The sequence below is a fragment of the Hippocampus comes genome, unplaced genomic scaffold (assembly GCF_001891065.2).
Source record: "Hippocampus comes isolate QL1 unplaced genomic scaffold, H_comes_QL1_v1.1 scaffold35, whole genome shotgun sequence".
Classification (NCBI taxonomy): domain Eukaryota; kingdom Metazoa; phylum Chordata; class Actinopteri; order Syngnathiformes; family Syngnathidae; genus Hippocampus; species Hippocampus comes.
This window is the reverse complement of record NW_017805279.1, coordinates 319,260-338,283: the sequence shown is the minus strand read 5'-3', so window position 1 is coordinate 338,283 and position 19,024 is coordinate 319,260. Positions and strand designations below refer to the sequence as shown.

General features: G+C 46.1%; 1 protein-coding gene across 1 annotated transcript in view; it reads left to right on the top strand.

Annotated features, from left to right (window-relative positions):
* LOC109516373 (nectin-2-like) overlaps nucleotides 1-19,024 on the top strand; it is a 104,653-nt gene that overhangs the window by 53,614 nt on the left and 32,015 nt on the right. The window contains exons 2-6 of the mRNA XM_019870881.1: nucleotides 751-863; nucleotides 2,147-2,390; nucleotides 9,396-9,689; nucleotides 10,339-10,456; nucleotides 10,707-10,855. Coding sequence (XP_019726440.1) covers nucleotides 751-863; nucleotides 2,147-2,390; nucleotides 9,396-9,689; nucleotides 10,339-10,456; nucleotides 10,707-10,855 — 918 coding nt within the window. The remainder of the gene's footprint in view (nucleotides 1-750; nucleotides 864-2,146; nucleotides 2,391-9,395; nucleotides 9,690-10,338; nucleotides 10,457-10,706; nucleotides 10,856-19,024) is intronic.

The following is a 19,024-nucleotide window of genomic DNA, read 5'->3' as shown; positions in this document are numbered from 1 at the left end:
ATATATAAGGTTTTTTTTTTTTAAAGCTCATTCAGCGTTCCGTATTATTCCGCTCGCACATTTAACAGGCTTTTTGTTCACAAACACTCGGGTCTAACAAGCAGGTAGCCAATGCTACTCCACCTCGCTCCCGCGCACCTTCTTCTTGTTTTTGTGAATCAGCCAGAAATTCGTCTTCACTGGCTGGAAGCGGTTGAAAAGACTCTGCAAGGACGCTGTTTAACGATCAAGGGAATCAACACCCATCCAGACATTTCAAGGATCGCAATTATGGCTTTTTTTGCGCAATTTCAATGAGTTTCCGGGTGCCTTCGGAACATGTCTGTCAGGCGCTTTTCCTGTCTCATGATTGTGAAGCAGGCCACCACTCACTCGGCTGGCCAATGGCGAATAGGCTTTCATGACCCTGACGACTTAGGATGGCCCACATATGGAAACTAAGAGTTGTAAACTGTGACGCAGAGCCAGCATGGCTTATATATTTTCCCTGAAGGAGGCACCACTTCATCGCCTATCCACCCAATTATACACTTTCCACATGATGTGATTCAACAACGGGTAATCGGAAAAATATTCAATTCCTCAAAGATCGACTTTAATTTTTGAACTTCACTCTTGGTTTTGGGGAAGCAGTCAACTATTTGTGGAGAAGTCATTCATGAAAAATCCCTTTTCTGAACGTGCCCCTTTGTATGTAGATTTTAGGGCACCCCCCCCTCATACTGTTTTTCCGTCTGTTTTGGTCTCCAGGCGTCGGCGCTCAGAAGGTGCGCGTGGAGGAGGAGTTGGAGGCATACCCAAACGAGTCGGTGGACCTGCGCTGTCAGTTCATCGACGGGGGAGGCAAAACCAAACTCACCCAGGTCAGTCTTTATCTGTCAGTTCTATTGGGCAATCAGAGCCTTCAGACAAACTTTAAAACACAAGAGAAACTAGGAGTCAAGCAGAATTGTCTTTTACGTGCGCACAAGGACAGTGAGCGAGTGTAAACCAGCACAATCTCCGAACAGCTCTGGAAACATTTTGCTCATCTCCACCACTAATACGCAAACTTTTAAAGGAGTGGGGAAACATACAATGTATTCCGAGATTATTGGAGCATGCTGACGGTCGGTTTGTGCTAGCAAAACATCTCTGGAGGTAGTGACCAAAAAAAAAAAGACATTTTCGATGACGACTGAATGTCAAAAGAGTCTTCAGTCGTCCCAGAAGTTTAATTGTCCGTCAATTGGGCAATTCTTTCAGCTTCCACCTCCGCTCGGCACTTTGGCTCAAACGCAAACACGGTGGCTCATCAGTGTTTGTTTGGGCATTCCGCCAAATAATCTCGCGAGGTCCACAAGACGATTGAAGAAGCAAACGAGAAAAGCATTTGCTCGATCCACATGCGATGCTCGCCTGCCCGCCTCTTGCGATCAATATTCAATTTGTCCACGCAGAAGCATGTGCCATTGGCAGCCGCTTCTGTGCGGTGGACTAATTGGAGGTGTCGTCTCCATGTGAAGCCGCTGATGATCGGTAAAATGGGCAATATAGCCTTAAAAAATGTTTTATATGTATATGTATAGTAGGGATGTGATTTGATTTTCTTTTTTTTTTTTGAGGTATCAAAAATGCATTAACACGAAAAAAAAAAAATAGCATGCATCCCAATTTACATTGAAATTTCCTGACTTGGATAAACAAAACTTATTGTGCATTTGTCGATTTTTGTTCCCAGCCATCTCTTGTTCGTACACCGCTGGAAAAATACCGACAAAGAAATAATTCATCCTGACTGATGAACTCCAATTAATTGATAAAAATCTATCCATCGGCCAGCTCGACTCAACGGCTCGAGAGTGAGTTGCGCAATAATTGAAACCTTTGACTTCATGCCGCTGTAATTGACGGTGATGTTTTGCCACAGCTGGGGAGATTATTGCAAGGGGGTTCAATGAGCGAGACAATACAGTTTAAAATATGAATAACAGATCACTATGTGGAACCTTTTAAAGTTCAACGCCGGTGCAAATTACATGCGGCAAAGTGCCCATTAAAATAATTCTGCGAGTCCGTTGCACTCTCGGCAGAAAAGGCCGGCAGCTCTCGATGCATTGCCTTATCCCAAAATGATAAGCCCTTCCCCGGTGTGACTTGTGTTCAGGTGTCGTGGATCTGGGAGCCCACTGAAGGCCAGCGAGACAACATCGCCGTGTACCATCCCTTCTACGGCCAGAGTTTCCCCAACTTGTCCTTCAAGGACCGCGTGGTCTTCCTGCACAACAACCTGGAGAACCCATCCATCCGCATCTCCGACCTGCGCATGTCCGACGCCGGCCGCTTCACCTGCGAGTACGCCACCTACCCGTCGGGCAACGAGCAGGGCACCACCGTTCTCGTCATGTTGGGTGAGTGCTCAATTTTTCTTGCACTTTTCTTCCCCTCCCCTGCCTCCAAGAGCTGCTGCACTCCATCAGCCTTGATGGGCGCCTCCCGAGTCGTCTGCTTATCAGCACTCGTCGCCCAAGAGCGCCCCGTGGTGCCCGAAGCCCACAACCGAGCAATTTGAAGCCGATTCCCTCGGAGGCTTTTGCCGGTTCGATGCCGAATGAGGAAAGAGCGGGACTTCAAGAAATTCCATCATATTGCTGTTAAATTTTAAACATGTAAACGATGCTTGGTGAAACATGACCACGTTCATTAAAAATGGCCATGTTGCAATTAGAGCGCTGTGATTTGCCACGTAAAAGCAGTTTGGGGATTTTGAAGCGGCTCTTTTTATTCATTTATTTATCAGCTAAAAATTGTAGCGCCCTGGGAAATTGCATGAAAATGTTGTTTTCTCAAGCTCAGTTAAAGGGCAAAGAGTTTATTCATGCAAACGTGATGAATTTATTGCAAAAATTAAGCTCCCGCATAGGAGATGCGTAGCCAACTCATAATTTTTTTTTCTATTTTTTTTCCATTAGTGTTTTTTTTTTTTTTTAATCATTTGCATTATTTTTGTCCACAATATTATAACAACCGACTGCCGTTAATACTTTTGATTTTATTTTTGTAAATCCCAGTCAAGGTGCAATGACTAAATTAGATGGATGCAAACTGGGCTAGCTGTATATCGCTTTGAAATTAAAATAAAATAAAAAAAAAAAACAAACAAGTGCTTCGAATACAACTGTTGACGAGATGCTCAAGTGGTGAAGGTGCACCTGTTAGCATGTAGTCCTCAGGGATGTTGATGCATCACCGCAGAGAGCGCCTCGTCGTCTTAAAAGCAAGAAGATGTTTGCGACGCCGCTAGCGGCGGGCTGGGGGTGGGGGGGGGAGACACCCGCTGTGTGTAATCGGAGACAGCTGGTGTTTTTCATCCTCCCACATGAGCGGCCATTTGCAGAGCAGCCGAGCGCGGCGAGGTCGACGGCAGGGAAAAATCCAGTCGCGGGGCGAGCGGCGTCTGCGCTCGTACGATAAAGAGCCGGCGCATTAAGCGCTCCCGTGGTAATGGCGGGTTCGGGGAAACCTTGCGAGCGGGGGCCGCACTTTGAATTCGACCGCCACGTTTTGCCGAATTTTACTTTGCCATCTTTTCACGTGCGCTCCATTTGTGACATATTTGTGTTTACTGGAGCGCGTAAATGAAGCGCTCCTTGTCTCGCCTTTGTTGCGCAAATTGTCACAATCAGAGCAGGTATGTCGGGGGAAAGCTTCTGCTGTGAAGAGAAACCGAATGTGGAGGCGCAGTGTGGATGAAAAGAAAAGGACGTGTGGGCTTTTCAAACGCCATCGTCAACAAAGTTTCACTTCATTCCGCTTGTTGAATCAGCCTTTCATGTATCGGGTCATGTTTGTGTGCTGGCTGAGAGAAAAGCAGTGGCAAGGCCTGAAACCGGCTCAGTTCTTTTGAAAAATTCAGCAGGAGAAGACAGTTTCACTTAGTAATGTGAAATTTCGTAGACGGGTCTGTCATGAGTAGACCCACAAAAAAGTTGTAAGAAACCATGCATCAAAAGACAGAAAATCTGAAAAAAAAAATTTTGAAGTACCAGTAGCCTTTTTTTTTTTTTGTCCAAGATTTTGTCCTGATTGAAAATTAAAGCACATACTTGAGCACGAGTAGACCCGCAAAACATCTCAAAAACCCATGCTTGAAAAGTCCGTCTGCATTTTGATTTTGAGGCAGCCGTTTTCGACTTATTTTATATGATGGCAGTGAAATTTAATGACTCGCCACAAAAACGCTTTGCAACTTGTATTTTGGTAGACATGTCTCTCATGAGGGGACCCACCAAAAAATCTCAAGAAGCCATGCCCCGAAAAGACACCGAAAGTCAGCCATTTTGGGTTTTATATCCAGTCTACTTCAAAGAGAAACTTTTTTTTTTTTAATCCAGCCCCCGAAGCCGTTTTCCCTTTCGCAACATGAAGTTTAGTCGCTCTATCTATCGTGAATAAACGCACAAAATTACTCAAGAACCCATGCGAGAAACGATACAACAAGTCTGTCATTTTAGATGAAAGCAGCAATTTTTACATTTTACCTTATTGGATGAGTAATAGATTTCGATATAGAAGAGTCGGCTCAAGATGGCATTTTGCCGCGTTGAATGGAAAGGCGCCGGCAATCATAACACGTTTTATTCACGCCGAACAGATAATCCTGGCAAACAATCCGATTAGCGCTTATTGGATGCAGCGGCACAGCCGCGCAACGCAGTCTTATTATCGAGTTTTGGTGTGTGCAAATAAAAAAGGAAAAAAAAATCTGCATTGAGGTATTTAGGTCACCCACAACATTTGTTACATCCACGGGGCCGGCGACCAGAGCAGACAAAGGCAAGAAACCAAGCCTGGAAAGTCCACCATTTTGGTTCGAGGCGGCCATTTTCGGGTTATTGTAGATATTTCCAGGTACATTCCGAAAAACAAACCCGTTTTGTTGTTTTTTTTTTTTTTGTCCGATTGCCACCAAATTCACATCCTGCAAACCTGATAAAAAAATATGTTGGTCTTTGCCAAGGCAAAAAAAAAAAAAAAAATTGCATACAGCCCTTTCCAGGCGCCCTTGAGAGACAAACGTAATTGTTTTCTTTGTCAAGACCGAATTTTTCACATGGCTGTTATATTCGACCTCGTTGACTCAGGAATCAACTTTCTGGTTGCACATTGCAACGTTATGTCTTATGTGTTGCGTTGCATTAGTTTATTATGACTTCAAGACCGAAATACATTTCCTTTGTCAAGGCAGAATTTTGCATCCAGCTCTCGTATCCCATTTTTACCAGTGTACATAATGAAGCATTTCAAATAAATGACAGGTCGCGTCTGTTCATCGCCGTCTCAAACTTGATGTTACTTCCGAGAACAAAACACCGCCGCTATGCTAACGACCTTGGCGAGTCACAGTTGATGAGACGCAAAACAAAAGCCGCTCAAAAGTCTGTCGAAGCCTCCAAAGTACCTTGGCTATGATTTCACATTAGCGTGCGCAAATGTTAAAATAACAATCTTTTGTGTGTGGGTGTTTTTGTTTTTATTTGATTTTTTTTTTTTTTAGGCTGCTTCTGGTCTTGTGGCATCCACTTAGCGGAGCCCCTCGCGTCTTAAATCAAACCAAAATGAGTTTCAATCAGACAAATGAATGCATTTTGTCAACGTTTCCCGCAGCCAATTACGGATTGTCATTATTTGACCGACTGACGCCTCTTCCAACTCTTCCAACTCTTTCTTCCATCTCCTCCAATATTTATGTTTTATTAGCGGCCCAGGGAGCAAACAGACGTTTATCTCCGCCGCGACAAGGGAAGCGCGCAACAAACAAATACCACCCCCACCCCCACCTCCCACCCCGACATTTTTCACCAGCGGAAGAACGCATCGCTTGATCGGTGAATAAATCCACGCCGATGTTGGGCGCCAAAAAAGACGGTTGCCGTTAAATTTGTATTCAGGCCGCACACAGCTGCGCTGTGAATTAAGCCACAACATGGACAAATTGCAGGGGCTGCGCTTGCTTGATAAAGGTTAAATATGTTAGTGGCTCAAAATGACTTGTTCTGCCGCCACCTACAAGCTGCTGTGATATAGCGTGTGTGTGTGTGTGTGTGTGTGTGTGTGTGTGTGTGTGGGCTGAACAATTTTGAAAAAGGATCTGCAACGATTTAAAAATCATTTCAAAGATTGTGGCATATCTATTGAACCCTTTCGGGGACAGCGGCCACTACGGGGGACAGCTGATCATGTGATCAGGTTCGATGTCAGAGCACGTGCAGACAGAAAAGAAATGTCAATTTTTGCCCAAACGTTTCTAAAGAATAACATTTAAGCTCGAGTGACGAACTCATCCCCTTGTGGATTGATTAATCAATCATTAAAAAAAGTCAACTAACGTCTTCCTCTGTGTTTGTCGTCAAGCTTAAGCGTCCGTGAACGCGCCCAGAGGGTCCTGAAGTGGACCCAACGCTAATAACGACATCCGCCGGTGTTGCCGCCTGCCGAATTACGTGCATGTGGGTCAAGTGGAAGCGCCGATGCGAGTCGGTTGCTTTAATTAGAAAAAGCGCGAAGGCGACAGATGTCGCCCAGCAGCCGCGCGCGTGCTTGCGTCTTTGCGGTGCTAACTGGCGACCTGCCAAAGACGAAAGGTATTCGGTTCAAATTTAACAGAGCGTCTTGATCTTTGCCAGGATTTATCCAGCAGCTGCAGATGATGCGTTTTGTCCCCCAACTAAATGAGTGTGGGGTCGGCGGGGGGGGAGAAAAAAAAAGCTTGAACCTGTTAAGAAAATAAAAGCATTTTCCCCGGCAGAGGCAGCACTTCATACATTTGTCAGTTATCATGTGGCACCATCTGGTAGTGGAGCGCACAGAGAGGCTAAACAAAAACATATATATATGATATCGACCTTCATAATCTGTCTGACAGAAGTTTATTGAAGATGAAGTACATCCGTCTGTGCCTCTGAGCAAATGTCAAAGCGCTCATCTTGCTCACATGATTCGGTCGTAATAAAGTAAGCACACAAGCAGGCAGTAAAAAAAAAAAAAAAAAAGTCTTTGGAGAGCTTCTAAGGAAAGCTTGGAAGGTCAAATGGATAAGACGCAACAGCTCTCAAAACTAAGAACGCTGCATTTGAGAAACAAGATCAACAGTCAGATTACAAATCCAGGTTTTTCGCCAACAGGTGGTGCTTAGGCACCAGTACAGGATATTGAAGCACCAAAATGTTCAACCAATCCTGAATTTCAAAAGTCCGCTGACTTCACACTAACATAGAATACAAAGTGCCAAAGGAGCCCCCAGTTTTTTTTTCATTTATGATTCCACATTTTTTTTCTTTGCCGTGTTATCATTTCAGTATTGGTATCATTAGGACAATGCTACTGTTAGATTAGGCCTCTTTGGCATATAAGTAAATGGGTGATTTGAGCTTGACCGTTGTGTCATTCAAGTGAAACCAGTTCGTGGCATTAAAAAAAAAAAAGTTCCGGATTGCTGCTCTAATGAATGAATTGTGAGCACATCTTATGCAAATGGCCTGTTTTATAACCCACCAGCGACACGTTTTTTTTCCCCCATCTCCGGGCTGCTCTCTGACATTTAGCTCTTTGATCCGTGCGCAATGGATGTCGGGCAGTTGGGGTATCCGCGCCATCTAATTCCTCAGACGGATGTGGGGAGCGGAAGCTGTGCGGATGGGATGTGGCGTCACAAAGCAGACGCGCTGTCGCTTGCGTGCTTGAGAGGTTGCGTTTAAAGAATGATGACGTCTGGTTCAAAGGCTCCTTCAAATTACGGACGTCTTCTGTGTTTTGGGACAATGCTCTGCTGCTATTCTTCACATCCCCATCCCGACATAGAGTCAAAAGACAAAGCGCAAAGAATTGTCTTTGTACTCATTTGAAGATCTAACACCAGGCAGCATTAGCATTTGTCTGAAATCTTATTTTTTTTTATACATCCTTTTGCCTATTTCTCTCTTTCTCTTTGAACTTAGAATATATTTCTTTCAAAACCAGGCGGTGGCATGGAGTTACTCCTGCCGCGCCAAAATCGAGTGACCAAAATTGACAGTCAGCTTGAACAATTTGCTAACAATCAGTAACTAACTAGCTCGCTAAAGTTTAGCCAATGTAAACAATGTACACATCAGTTCATATTTGAGAAAATGTACAAAATAAAATTGTTAGCTAAAATCTACCAGACAGCATTCTTGAACAAACTGGAAATTAGCCACTAGCTAACTTTTTGTTGCTAACGAGCCATTACTAGCTAGTTATACATTCCAAACATTTGTCGAAGCGCCCATGATGACAAAATGTCCCAAAATCACACCTAGCGCAATCTGTTTGCTAGCTTTCTGTCGCTAAGTAAAAATGAGCTTTATGTGTGTCTGGAATTTCAAATCATCCAGCACGGTTGGCAGAACGAATAAGGCATGAGAGTCCCATTTTAAGTTTTGACAGCGGCATAGATGGTGGAGGCTGGCCTTGACCAGGGACACGCTGATATTGCGGTCGCCACAACACGCCAGACGCTCGAGAATCGTCAGAAACTTTTCAGGCATAATCTGAAGCACACAAAGAAAGGCTGGAAAGTCATTCCGGGGGAGCTGCGGATTGAATAAATGAAATGTTGCAATGCAGGGCGATGCATCTTGTGGCCAAACCAAATAGCGTGACATTTGCCAGATGATTGACAGCTCTTTTAGAGGACCGCACATTGTGGTGGCATCTGCTCATCTTCAGCCCTTTCCCCGATGTCTGAAGTCATCACTTGATGTCCAAAATGTCACTCAGATAAAACCCACTTAGACCTTTTTTTTCCCCGCATTTACATTGAGATGCAAACAATGCAGTGAAACTCGGCTTCCGCCTCTTTGAATCGCCATTTAGACCGCCGTGGGATCGGCGCGTGGGAGGGGTCACATTGTTGGCCTCTTTTCGCACTTTTGAACGAGAGCTGTCTGATAAATTGATTTTTTTTTTCTTTTAAGCTTCTTTTAGACCTGACTTGCTGTTTGTTGGCAGCTCAGCTAACTTCACCACCAGCGGTATTCTGGTGGCGAGTGAACAAGCAGTTTATTGCTTTTCCCAGTTGAAGTTTGCTGCCAAACAAAACATTGAGCTGGGAATCGCATCTTGTGTATTTAAAGCAACCACATACGACAGTCCATTTAGCTTCATGCTAAAAAAAAAAAAAAAATGCAGATTGTAATAGGACAGGCGAACGAACGGCAACAGTGGTGGTACCGCCCTTTAACAATGGAGATTTGAAAACAAACGGAGCAGCGCATGTGGACAGACAATAAAACAATACATGCATATATTCCTTATCCACTGCATAGAACGACGAATATTATTGTTGTTGACCGAGGCTGATATTCCATTTCCTCGTGATATCTGCTCCTCTGTAGCCAAACCCAAAAACTCCGCCAACGTGGTGACGGTGCAGGCGGGCACCAAGGCGACGGTGGTGGCGCAGTGCCAGGCGGCCGACGCCAAGCCGGCGGCGACCATCAAGTGGCTGGCGTCGGTGGGCGGCAACCACACCACCAGCAGCACCAACGGGCCCGACGGCACCGTCACGGTGCGCAGCGAGTACCGGCTGGTGCCCACGCCCGCCGACGACGGCAGGGAGGTGACGTGCATGGTGGACCAGCGCACCCAGGACAAGACCTGGACGCACCAACTCAAGCTCTCGGTGGAGTGTAAGTAACACACACAGACATGTTGACTCAGAAGAGGAACAATAATGTCAGTAATAATAATAATAATAATAATAACTTTGAAATGTCATCTAATACATAAATAATATGCCTTTAAGGCTAGCTTTGAAGATTAGCAGAAGGGAATAAGATGGCCCCACACACGTACATTTAATCCTTTTACTGTCCTTTTTTAATTTACAAGGGATTAAAACAGGTTCTGAGTCGTCGCTGGTGGCGTCGACGAAACGGCAGCAACTCGCCGCGAAGATGTCGCACGTTGTCTCTCTTCAGCCAGTTAACAGCCGAGGATGCGTCTTATGCGCGAGGAACATCGTATATTCTCGGAACGGTGTTCTAAAAAAAATGAAACTGAAATTTGGAGAAAATCTCTCGGCGCACTCCCAATCACCCAAAAAATCGGTCAATTGTTCAATCTTCGAGCATTGAATTGTTCTGCCTGTCACTGTATCATGCTGACATAAATAGTTGACCAAAGACCAAAGTTTTGGGGGACCAATTAACAATGACCACTTTCAATGATGTTGATTCAGCAAAAAGGATTTGATTGTAAAGTTAAAGTTGGTTGACGTTACATTGCCCAAAAAAAAAAAAATTGACCTCAAAATGTCCTCTGACTCTCCCTTCGCAGACCCCCCCTCCGTCTCCATTGAGGGCTACGACCACAACTGGTACATGGGCCGCTCGGACGCCACGCTGGTCTGCACGGCTGACGGCAATCCACAACCCACCACCGTCACCTGGACCGCGTAAGATGGCCGCTCATTTACTCCTTTAAAATGTTCCTCAAAATGTCCTTTTGCTTCAAATGGTATAATTCATGCTAGTTTCATTAGCCCGTCCATGGTTTGAGCATTGCATGTTAGCATTAAGCTAGCTGCATTTCGTCAGACAAAGTTACATTGTGTTGAGTTACATTCTCTTTGTTTGACGTTTACTTTGACAGTCAAAACTAACTGGCTTCATCCATCTCATCCCGTCCTCCTCCTCCTCCTCCAGGGCGTCGGGCCCGCTGCCAGACTCGGTGCTGGTGGACGGCAACAAGCTGACGGTAAGGAAGGTGGACGACGCCGTCAACACCACCTTCATCTGCGAGGTCAAGAACAAGCACGGCGCCGCCAAGGACCAGATCACCACCCTCGTCATCGGTGAGTCGGCCGCCGGCGGTGAGCCGCTCTGCGTGTGTGTAGGTGTGTGTGTGTGTGTGTGTGTGTGTGTGTGTGTGTGCGTGTGTGTGTGTGTGTGTGTGTGTGTGTGTGTGTGTGTGTGATGCTTGTCTTGTCTTGAAGTGCGGCAGACACACATTCTGTGCTGTTCTCGACAGCAGCACGAGGACTCTGCGCATACACGAAGGTGCAATGTGCCACATACACTTTACAGAAGCGAATCCGTCACATTTTTGATGGACTACTCGCATAAGATGATTTTAGACTAAGAGGAATACTCTGATAGCAAAGTATGAATTTGTAGCTCAAATTTTAGTATCTACTCTGTGGGGTGGGGGGAGGGGGGGCACTGCCCCCCCCTAGATCCGCCACTGCTTTAAGCCTTTGAATTTTCTGCCCATTTTCCTCAACATGCACACACATTACATTGGTTTGAAGCAATGCACACGATGTTGATCCACTCGCCCGCCCACACACACACACACACACACACACACACACACACACACACACACACACACGCACACACAGTTACGGTCCACGATATTTAGTCGCCGTTTATTTTTTTAGTTTGAATTTATTTATTTTTTTTTTAGGGGGGGTTGTTTGCGTTGGGGTTAATTTTGCATGTGTGCGGTCGCTCTCTCGTGCCCTTTGCTGATTGGTGGCCCTTGTTCACAACAAATCAGTGCAGGCGGAGAGTGACCCCAATTAGCAACGAGTTTCAGGTGTGATGCCACCTGCAAACATTACCCACCACTATTTTAAAAGTTGTTTTTCAGGGGGGGGGGGGGTTCTGTGTTGTGTTTGTAGTCAGTAAATGGTGCTGGCTATGTCGTGAGTGTTGTGGTATCGTGTTTGTCAGCCTCAATCCCTGGTGTGTCCTCAGTACCACTGCCTGTCGATGAGCGCAGCGAAATCCGTTCCTCGCCATGGCCGTCATCCATCCATCCAGTTTGTTCGTGTCTTCTATTCATTCGTGTGTTCGGGAACTTCGCCATCGTTCGTTTCGGTTCATTCATTTCACCGCTATTTATTCAGGGCTGCACTAAGGCGATGGGAATTCGGGAGTGTTCCCCCCCAATCTCGTCCTATCGTGTCGTGTACATCCCCCTCCCCACCCCGCCCATGTTACTTGTTTCTCCCCCCACCACCCCCCTTTTTCGTACTCGCTTGTGTTGGAAAGCCCAAACCATGACAGCACACCACTTTTTGCTCCGCCCCATCCCCCACATTTATGTTAGGCCATCAGGTGGAAGGGTCTTAACACACACACACACACACACACACACACACATGCACACACACACATACACAGACGCTGGGATCAAGGCTGATGTGAGAACTGCGGGGGTGCTAGCACAGATTTCTGTGGTGTTCTTGCAGGCTGACGCGGGCACCCTCAGCAGGGCCACAAAGCGCGACAAGCCCCTCCCCCTTCCCCCACGCAAACTGATCGAAAACAAGATCAGAAGTTGACTTTGCGATCCCGCAGCCCGTCGAGGCCTTGAAATGAAACGGCAAGCTCTGTTTGTAAGTTTGCGGCCCCGCTGCGTTGGCGCGGTCAAGCTCTTCTGGATTCTTCTGCGGCCTTTCAAGTTGGTGTGAGCCACTTTGCCGGCGTTTGTTTTTCTTCCCTCTTTGACTTTTTGCACCCACTTCAGAGGGCATCTTTATCGTGGGCCGGTGCGCATTCTTCATCTTTGTAAGGCAGCTTCATTTTTATTTCTCCAACCCTCTTCTGCTTTTCTCTTTTTTTCCATCCGCCTCTGATCTTTCTGCTAAAGTGACTTGAATAGTGCAGTGGACGCACCCGCAATAAGTGAAAACACGCAGGAGAGACTACTGTATATCCAACCATCCATCCATATTCCGATCCACTTAATGCTCACAAGGGTCGCGGGGGTTGCTGGAGCCCATCCCAGCTGTCTTCGGGCAGTAGACGGGGGCACCCTGAACCGGTTGCCAGCCAATCGTAGGCCACACAGAGACAAACATCCACGCTCACACTCACACCTAAGGACTATTTCGAGTGTTCATTCAGCCCTCAATGCATGTTTTTGGAATGTGGGAGGAAACCGGAGTACCCGGAGAAAAGCCACGCAGGCCCGGGGAGAACATGCAAACTCCACACACAAACCCAGCATTACCTGTATTTTTTTTTTAACCCTACAAATATGAAAACACACTTTTGAAAATTATTCCCAACAGCTGACAGGAACTGGGCGACTATCATATAAAATCACTTTGCAGAAAAGGAAAAGAAGACTCACTTGCACAGTTCTCCAATTGCAAAACAAAAAACGCAAGCTTCCAGTTGTCAGTTCATTTTACTTCCAAAATCACGATTAATGACGACTTTGAAATGGTATTCCGAATTGATTTGTTTGGCACTGATTTTTATCAAATAAATGAAGAAGGCTAAGTGTAATTCACATGAAATCAAATCTTTGAATACAACAAATGTGATTCACAACAACTCCATGAAACAATTTTCGAATAAGATAACATCATACCCAGTGGATTAGTAGAAGACCTCCACACTACCACTGACATTTTTGACGTGAAAAAAAAAAAAATTCGCAAGTATGGCCGGACACGTTTTCCAACACCGTTACACATTGATCCGACACAGACACGCACGAGCACACCAAACATGTCAGATTGCTGAAAGCTCGGCGAACCCGGAGAGGTGTCTTCTCACCAGCTCGTCTCACCCGAACGCTCGCAAAAAATCTTCCCCCGCCCCCGCTAACACTTCCCTGTCCTCCGCACCGTGAGATTACGCCGCATAATCGGAGGCGCGAGGAGCAAGGGCTCGGCTGCGTTTAGAACGCGAGTGACAAGTTACGACTCAAAGGGTTGGAATTGGCCTTCTTGCCGGAATAAAGCTTTGCTTGACGGCGCGCGTATTGTTTAGCGCGGATTGATTGTCGTTGGCGACAAACGATGCTACTCAAAAGCCATTATGGCTTTGAGACGAAACCATCAACCATCTTGGAAGTAACTTGATTCATTCAAAAGTCATTCCAAGGAATGAGTTTGACTCGCTTGATTTTTTTTAATTTAATTTTATTTTTTGCAAACAGTGACTTTGGGACTTGCTCGAAATTTGAATGTCACAAGATTTGAGACTTCCCTAAAAAGGTGGACAGTCACATGCTGCGACAGTCACGTGAGCTTGGGCACCGGAATGTTGCGCCCGACCTTGGTCCTTTCGAGCACGTTGAGGACACAAAAGACAAAAGCCACACAACTTGACTCATCATTAGCTCTACGCTTTTGTCGTTGATATTTTGAAATGTTTTTATTTCACGATCAATCTTCTGATGGCGCTTGTTTCAAATCTATAATGTGGTGACCACTGTGCACGGTGGGTCCTCGCGCTAGCGCCCTCTATTGACCAGACCCCGCTTGAAACTTGACGGTTGTTCACCCTAAGTTAGCGCTACCTCCGCTACGCACACAAGACACATCATCGTCCAAACTGACGGCGCTGGAGCCCTCGATGGAAACCCCATGCGAGGTTCAGCAGAGCCACGCTAGCATTTGGGTTAATTCCACATTGCTAATTCGCCCGCCGAGAGCCGCCTGCCGCCGGCAGCCCCGCCTGTGTACAGCAAAACTTTGTTCTGCTAAATGGCGGATGAAAGCAGCGGCATGTTGTGCCGTCACGTGCGCTGGTCCGCCTCGCATCCGAGGAGGAGGAGAAGGATGCGCTTCTGATTAACGTTCGACAGCCTCTGATGTTTGATTTTTCGCTGGAAGGAGGCTGGGTAAATTAGATGCTTTGCCACTCCCTTATGGCACTTCTGCGTGAAAGCTACCAACATGGGGTCAATCTGTATTTTTGTGCTCTTCATGCATTACCTTAAAATGCCACAAGGTGGTGCTAAAGCCTTAGCTAGTAGGAAAGTCGTAATTGGTGTCAGGGGAGTATTGTTGAAGCGATACATCTCAACTGTTACCGACACTCTGGATGTCAGGTACTAGCTAACTTTAGCCTGGGTCGTTCCGGAGTGTCTTTTGCCGAGCCCTGCCATGCGTGAATAGTGAAAATTTGTTTAGAAATGAACCCACCTCCCAAAAAAAAAAAAAAAAAAAATGAAATCACCCACATTCTTACACAAGACGGGCGGCAAAACACGACTTTGGTTTTTCAGGGGTGTGGCTTGATGAAATGAAGCTCCTCCCCTCATTTAATGTGGTGTCAGTCAGAGAGGCCTTCATATTTGGGAAATATTTTTGCACTTATTTTGTCGTTAGTTGTAATCAAGCAACATCATTAGGACGTTGGGAAAATGGGGATGATTTTTTTTGGGTGCGTCGACTGTATTTTAAAGATATTTTGAATGATTGTAAAATTATTTTGTCATTAAAAAAAAAAAAATTCAACCACGGAACTATGGGTACAAAACCGAGGTGATTTTTTTTTTTTTTTGGCAAATCTGCACTGCGGTACATCCGAGCTGTTTCAAATATTTTGCAGATTTCGTCACACCACGCTGCGTAATTGCCACTTAATTGAAATGATCCAATAAACGGAAGAGGCCGCATGTTAGGATAAGAAACACACAAATGACACTTAATCAGGATTAGCCTCCAATTTAGCGTCAAAATGTGAAACGTTTTTCCGCCGAGCATGTAATAGCTCTCGACCGGCCGCCCGCGTGTGTGTACGCGCACGGCGCTAATTAACTTTGATGAACTTTAAACGAGCTCGATGGGCTTGAAGAGACCGTGTTTTGACTGCGTTACTTTCCAGCAAGCCAGCCCCCAAAAAAGGTCACGCGATGTGTCGCGCCACGTCTGCGTAGAATAACGTCAGAGGAGTGTGTGCCGTGATGCTTCCGAAGACAATGGAGAAGCCCGGAGCACCGTATAGCGTCTGAATATTTGAGCCGCCATTTCAATATTTCACGTGCGTGGATCACGACATCTCGCTTGGGATGGAATCCGGTCGTCGTCATCTCCGTCTTTCGACACGGAAAGTGATGCTGAGGAGACATTTGGGAGGCGACCGGTTGCCACTGCGACAGCGGAACGGATGAAGGGGAATATTTGGGAAATTTCAACAACCGATTCGAGGTTTGTTTTTTTTTTTCTGCTTATTGCCGAAAACGTTTGGGATAAAGTAATGCGGCTCGTTCATTTTCGCCAAGGTGTCCGCTGCATGCGCCACATGCACCGATCTGCGACACTCACTGCCTGTGCGATTTTCGAGTCATTTTTTTTCCAAATATTTTTTCCACGTCTAAATCCTCCGATTTAGGCCTCTCAAAAGTTGCGACCGGCTAATTTCCGTCATGAAAGCAGACAGATTGTGTTTTAAGTGAAGCGAGATGTTCATGAACATCAGCCACTGTCACTAAAAACTAATTAACATTTTTGCATATTCAAATTGAACACCAGCCATGCAGTCATTCCCTAACTGAAAGAGTACCGGGGACTCAATTTGAATTCTGAAAATCTTTTGAAGCCCGCCAAATGCTCCACACATGAGGATGAATCATTCCCAAATTGAGGGGTCAGAGACTGCGAGTGGAGGAGATGAATTTGTTGGTGTCTTTTATCATCTGTTTTGCAAATCACTTTGTGTAGTATAAAGTGTGAACATGCGCTTTCTTAACCCAGATTGGATTCATTGATTGAGATGCATCGTTTCGGGTTGGGGTGACCACTTTAGAGCGCCTCGTTGTCAAAGCAAGAATGTGTGCCCTGCATAGAGAGCAAGACTGAAGAGCAAGAAAGGCGGGGACGTGTTTTAAAAGGTCTGACTTTGAGGCTTTGTGCAGGTATGGCCACTTTAGAGCGCCTTGTTGTCATGCTGTGAGTGTGTGCCTGTTACACGGAGAACGACAGTGGAACGAGAGTGGGGAAAGAAGATTTTTTTTTCCAACTTTGAGGCTTTGTGCAGGTATGGCCACTTTAGAGAGCCTTGTTGTCATGCTGTGAGTGTGTGCATGTTACACGGAGAACAACAGTGGAACGAGATTGGGGAAAGAAGATTTCTTTTTTTTCTTAAGTCTGATTTTACAGCCAATGTGTGGACCGGGGTTTCGTGCTGGCGCGGCCAATTTAGAGCGCCTCGTTGTTATGGTGAAGAAAATGTACGTAAGACGCGAGACGGAGTGCCATCCATTTTGATTTTTCTATTGGTTGACTTTTCACGATTTCGAATGCTCAAATTATTGATTGGAGGAACCGCCTCGTTGTTATGGTGAAGAAAATGTACGTAAGATGCGAGATGGAGTGCCATCCATTTTGATTTTTCCATTGGTTGACTTTTCACGATTTTGAAGGCTCAAATTATTGATTGAGTCTTGCTGACGTGTCAAATTTCAAAGTCATCAAAACTTTAAGGGGTCTTGCGATGGCAAAAATGACTTTTTAAGACTTGTGTCCACGTTTGTCTCTTCGGAGTGCACAACCAAGTACCTTTTGCATTGCAACACACATGCTCGTATGTATTCTCAAGGCTCATTCATTTTCCGGTAACCGGAGGCTCCTTCTGACCCCAACACCTCGGGAAACTCAGCGCCTTGGCCCTCGTCTCGCTCTAATTGCCTACCTTTGTTGTTGTGTGTACGTGTGCGCCTATGTAGTGACGACCCAGACAGAGCGCGCTCCCATCCCGCCGAGCGCCTTTCAATTAGCCGGTAGGGGACTGCAGCCGGGGTCAGACGGCCATCACCGTGGGCAGCACATCCACCGAGAAGGAGGAAGAGGAGGAGGAGGAGGATGTTCACGGCCTCTTCCTTAAAGCCGGGGGGGAGAAAATGAGCTCATTTGTTAGCCGCGTCCCGTTTCGCCTGATTTTTAACGGCCCTCCGCTGAACAGATATACCACCCGCGAGAAAGAGAAATAACTCTGCTTTATTTGTACTTTCCCCCTGTTTCTTGAGTAGTTTTGCATTGTGGCAACTGCAAAGTTGTAGTTTCCATCGACTGACTTAGCTTAATGCTAACACAAAATGCGAAACGCCACTGGTGAGCGAGTGGAAATTTAACATCGCCGTTCCGGTAATTATAAACCTTCAAACATCTGCCGCTCGAGCGGCAGCGCACACAAACGGAGCGTTCGCCAAAGCTCACGGGCGCGTTACAAATCGTAAATCATGTAATTCGCGAGCCAACATGTTGCTGCCGCGGGCTGCCAGGTAGGTTGAGCAGCTTACTGGCACGCGGATGTATAGTATGCTCCACGTTATGCTTGCATTTTTGTCCCGGACATAGTCATTAACAGCGGCACAAGTGGGTATTATGCTGCTCCCATTTCACTGCTTAATCCGCTTTGTGGCGGCACCGCAACTGGGCACCCGAGCTTTTTAAGCACCTTAATTGGCTCCAAGAATGGCGGTGTGTGTGCTCTTGTGTGCTTCTGTGTGTGTGAGTGTGTGTGTGTGTGTGTGTGTGTGTGTGTGTGTGTGTGTGTGTGTGTGGGTGTGTGTGTGTGTGTGTGTGTGTGTGTGACTTACTCAATTTTGGGAGGAGAACTCGCATCATGTGAGAATGTTAACATCTCACAGCATCGTTTGGTCACTTCTTTTTATCATTCCGTTCGAAGGACGTCTGGGTCTTGGATTATATTTCGAGCATGCCAAGTATTTTATTCGTGCAAGTATTAAAAGGCAGTCTGTGAGCAGTGTCAAAATGAAGGCCATCAAAAAGGTATTCAGTGGAATTTTAGGCATGGCGGTGGACTTTTTTATCAAACTATGTGTCTGGAGCGTCAGAGAGAAAAGAAAAAAAAAAAGCTCTACGTGAATTGGATTTCCACCGCGTGGTGAAATGCAAAGGATTGGCATTTGCTTTGGGTTTTGTGTGCCCCCTTGTTGAGACGTCGGAAGAGCTCCGTATTTGCGGGAGGAACTAAAGCAAGCTCGTCGTTGGTAGAATGTAACTTGGGAGGATCACGGTTGCATGGCGGCGACGTCGAGGGAAAAGCGGGTGCGCTCTAAACGAGCGGAAGAAGAGGCCGTTTCATTTTGCAGCAGCGGCTGCAGCAGATGGACTATTTGAACACCGCCTTGTTGGAAATCGCCACCCACTTCCACGCTACCACAAAAACAACCGCGCGGCAAAACGAAAAACCCAATGGGGAAGTAAAACACACGTTCAACAACGTTTATCATGGTTGGGGGGGGGGCG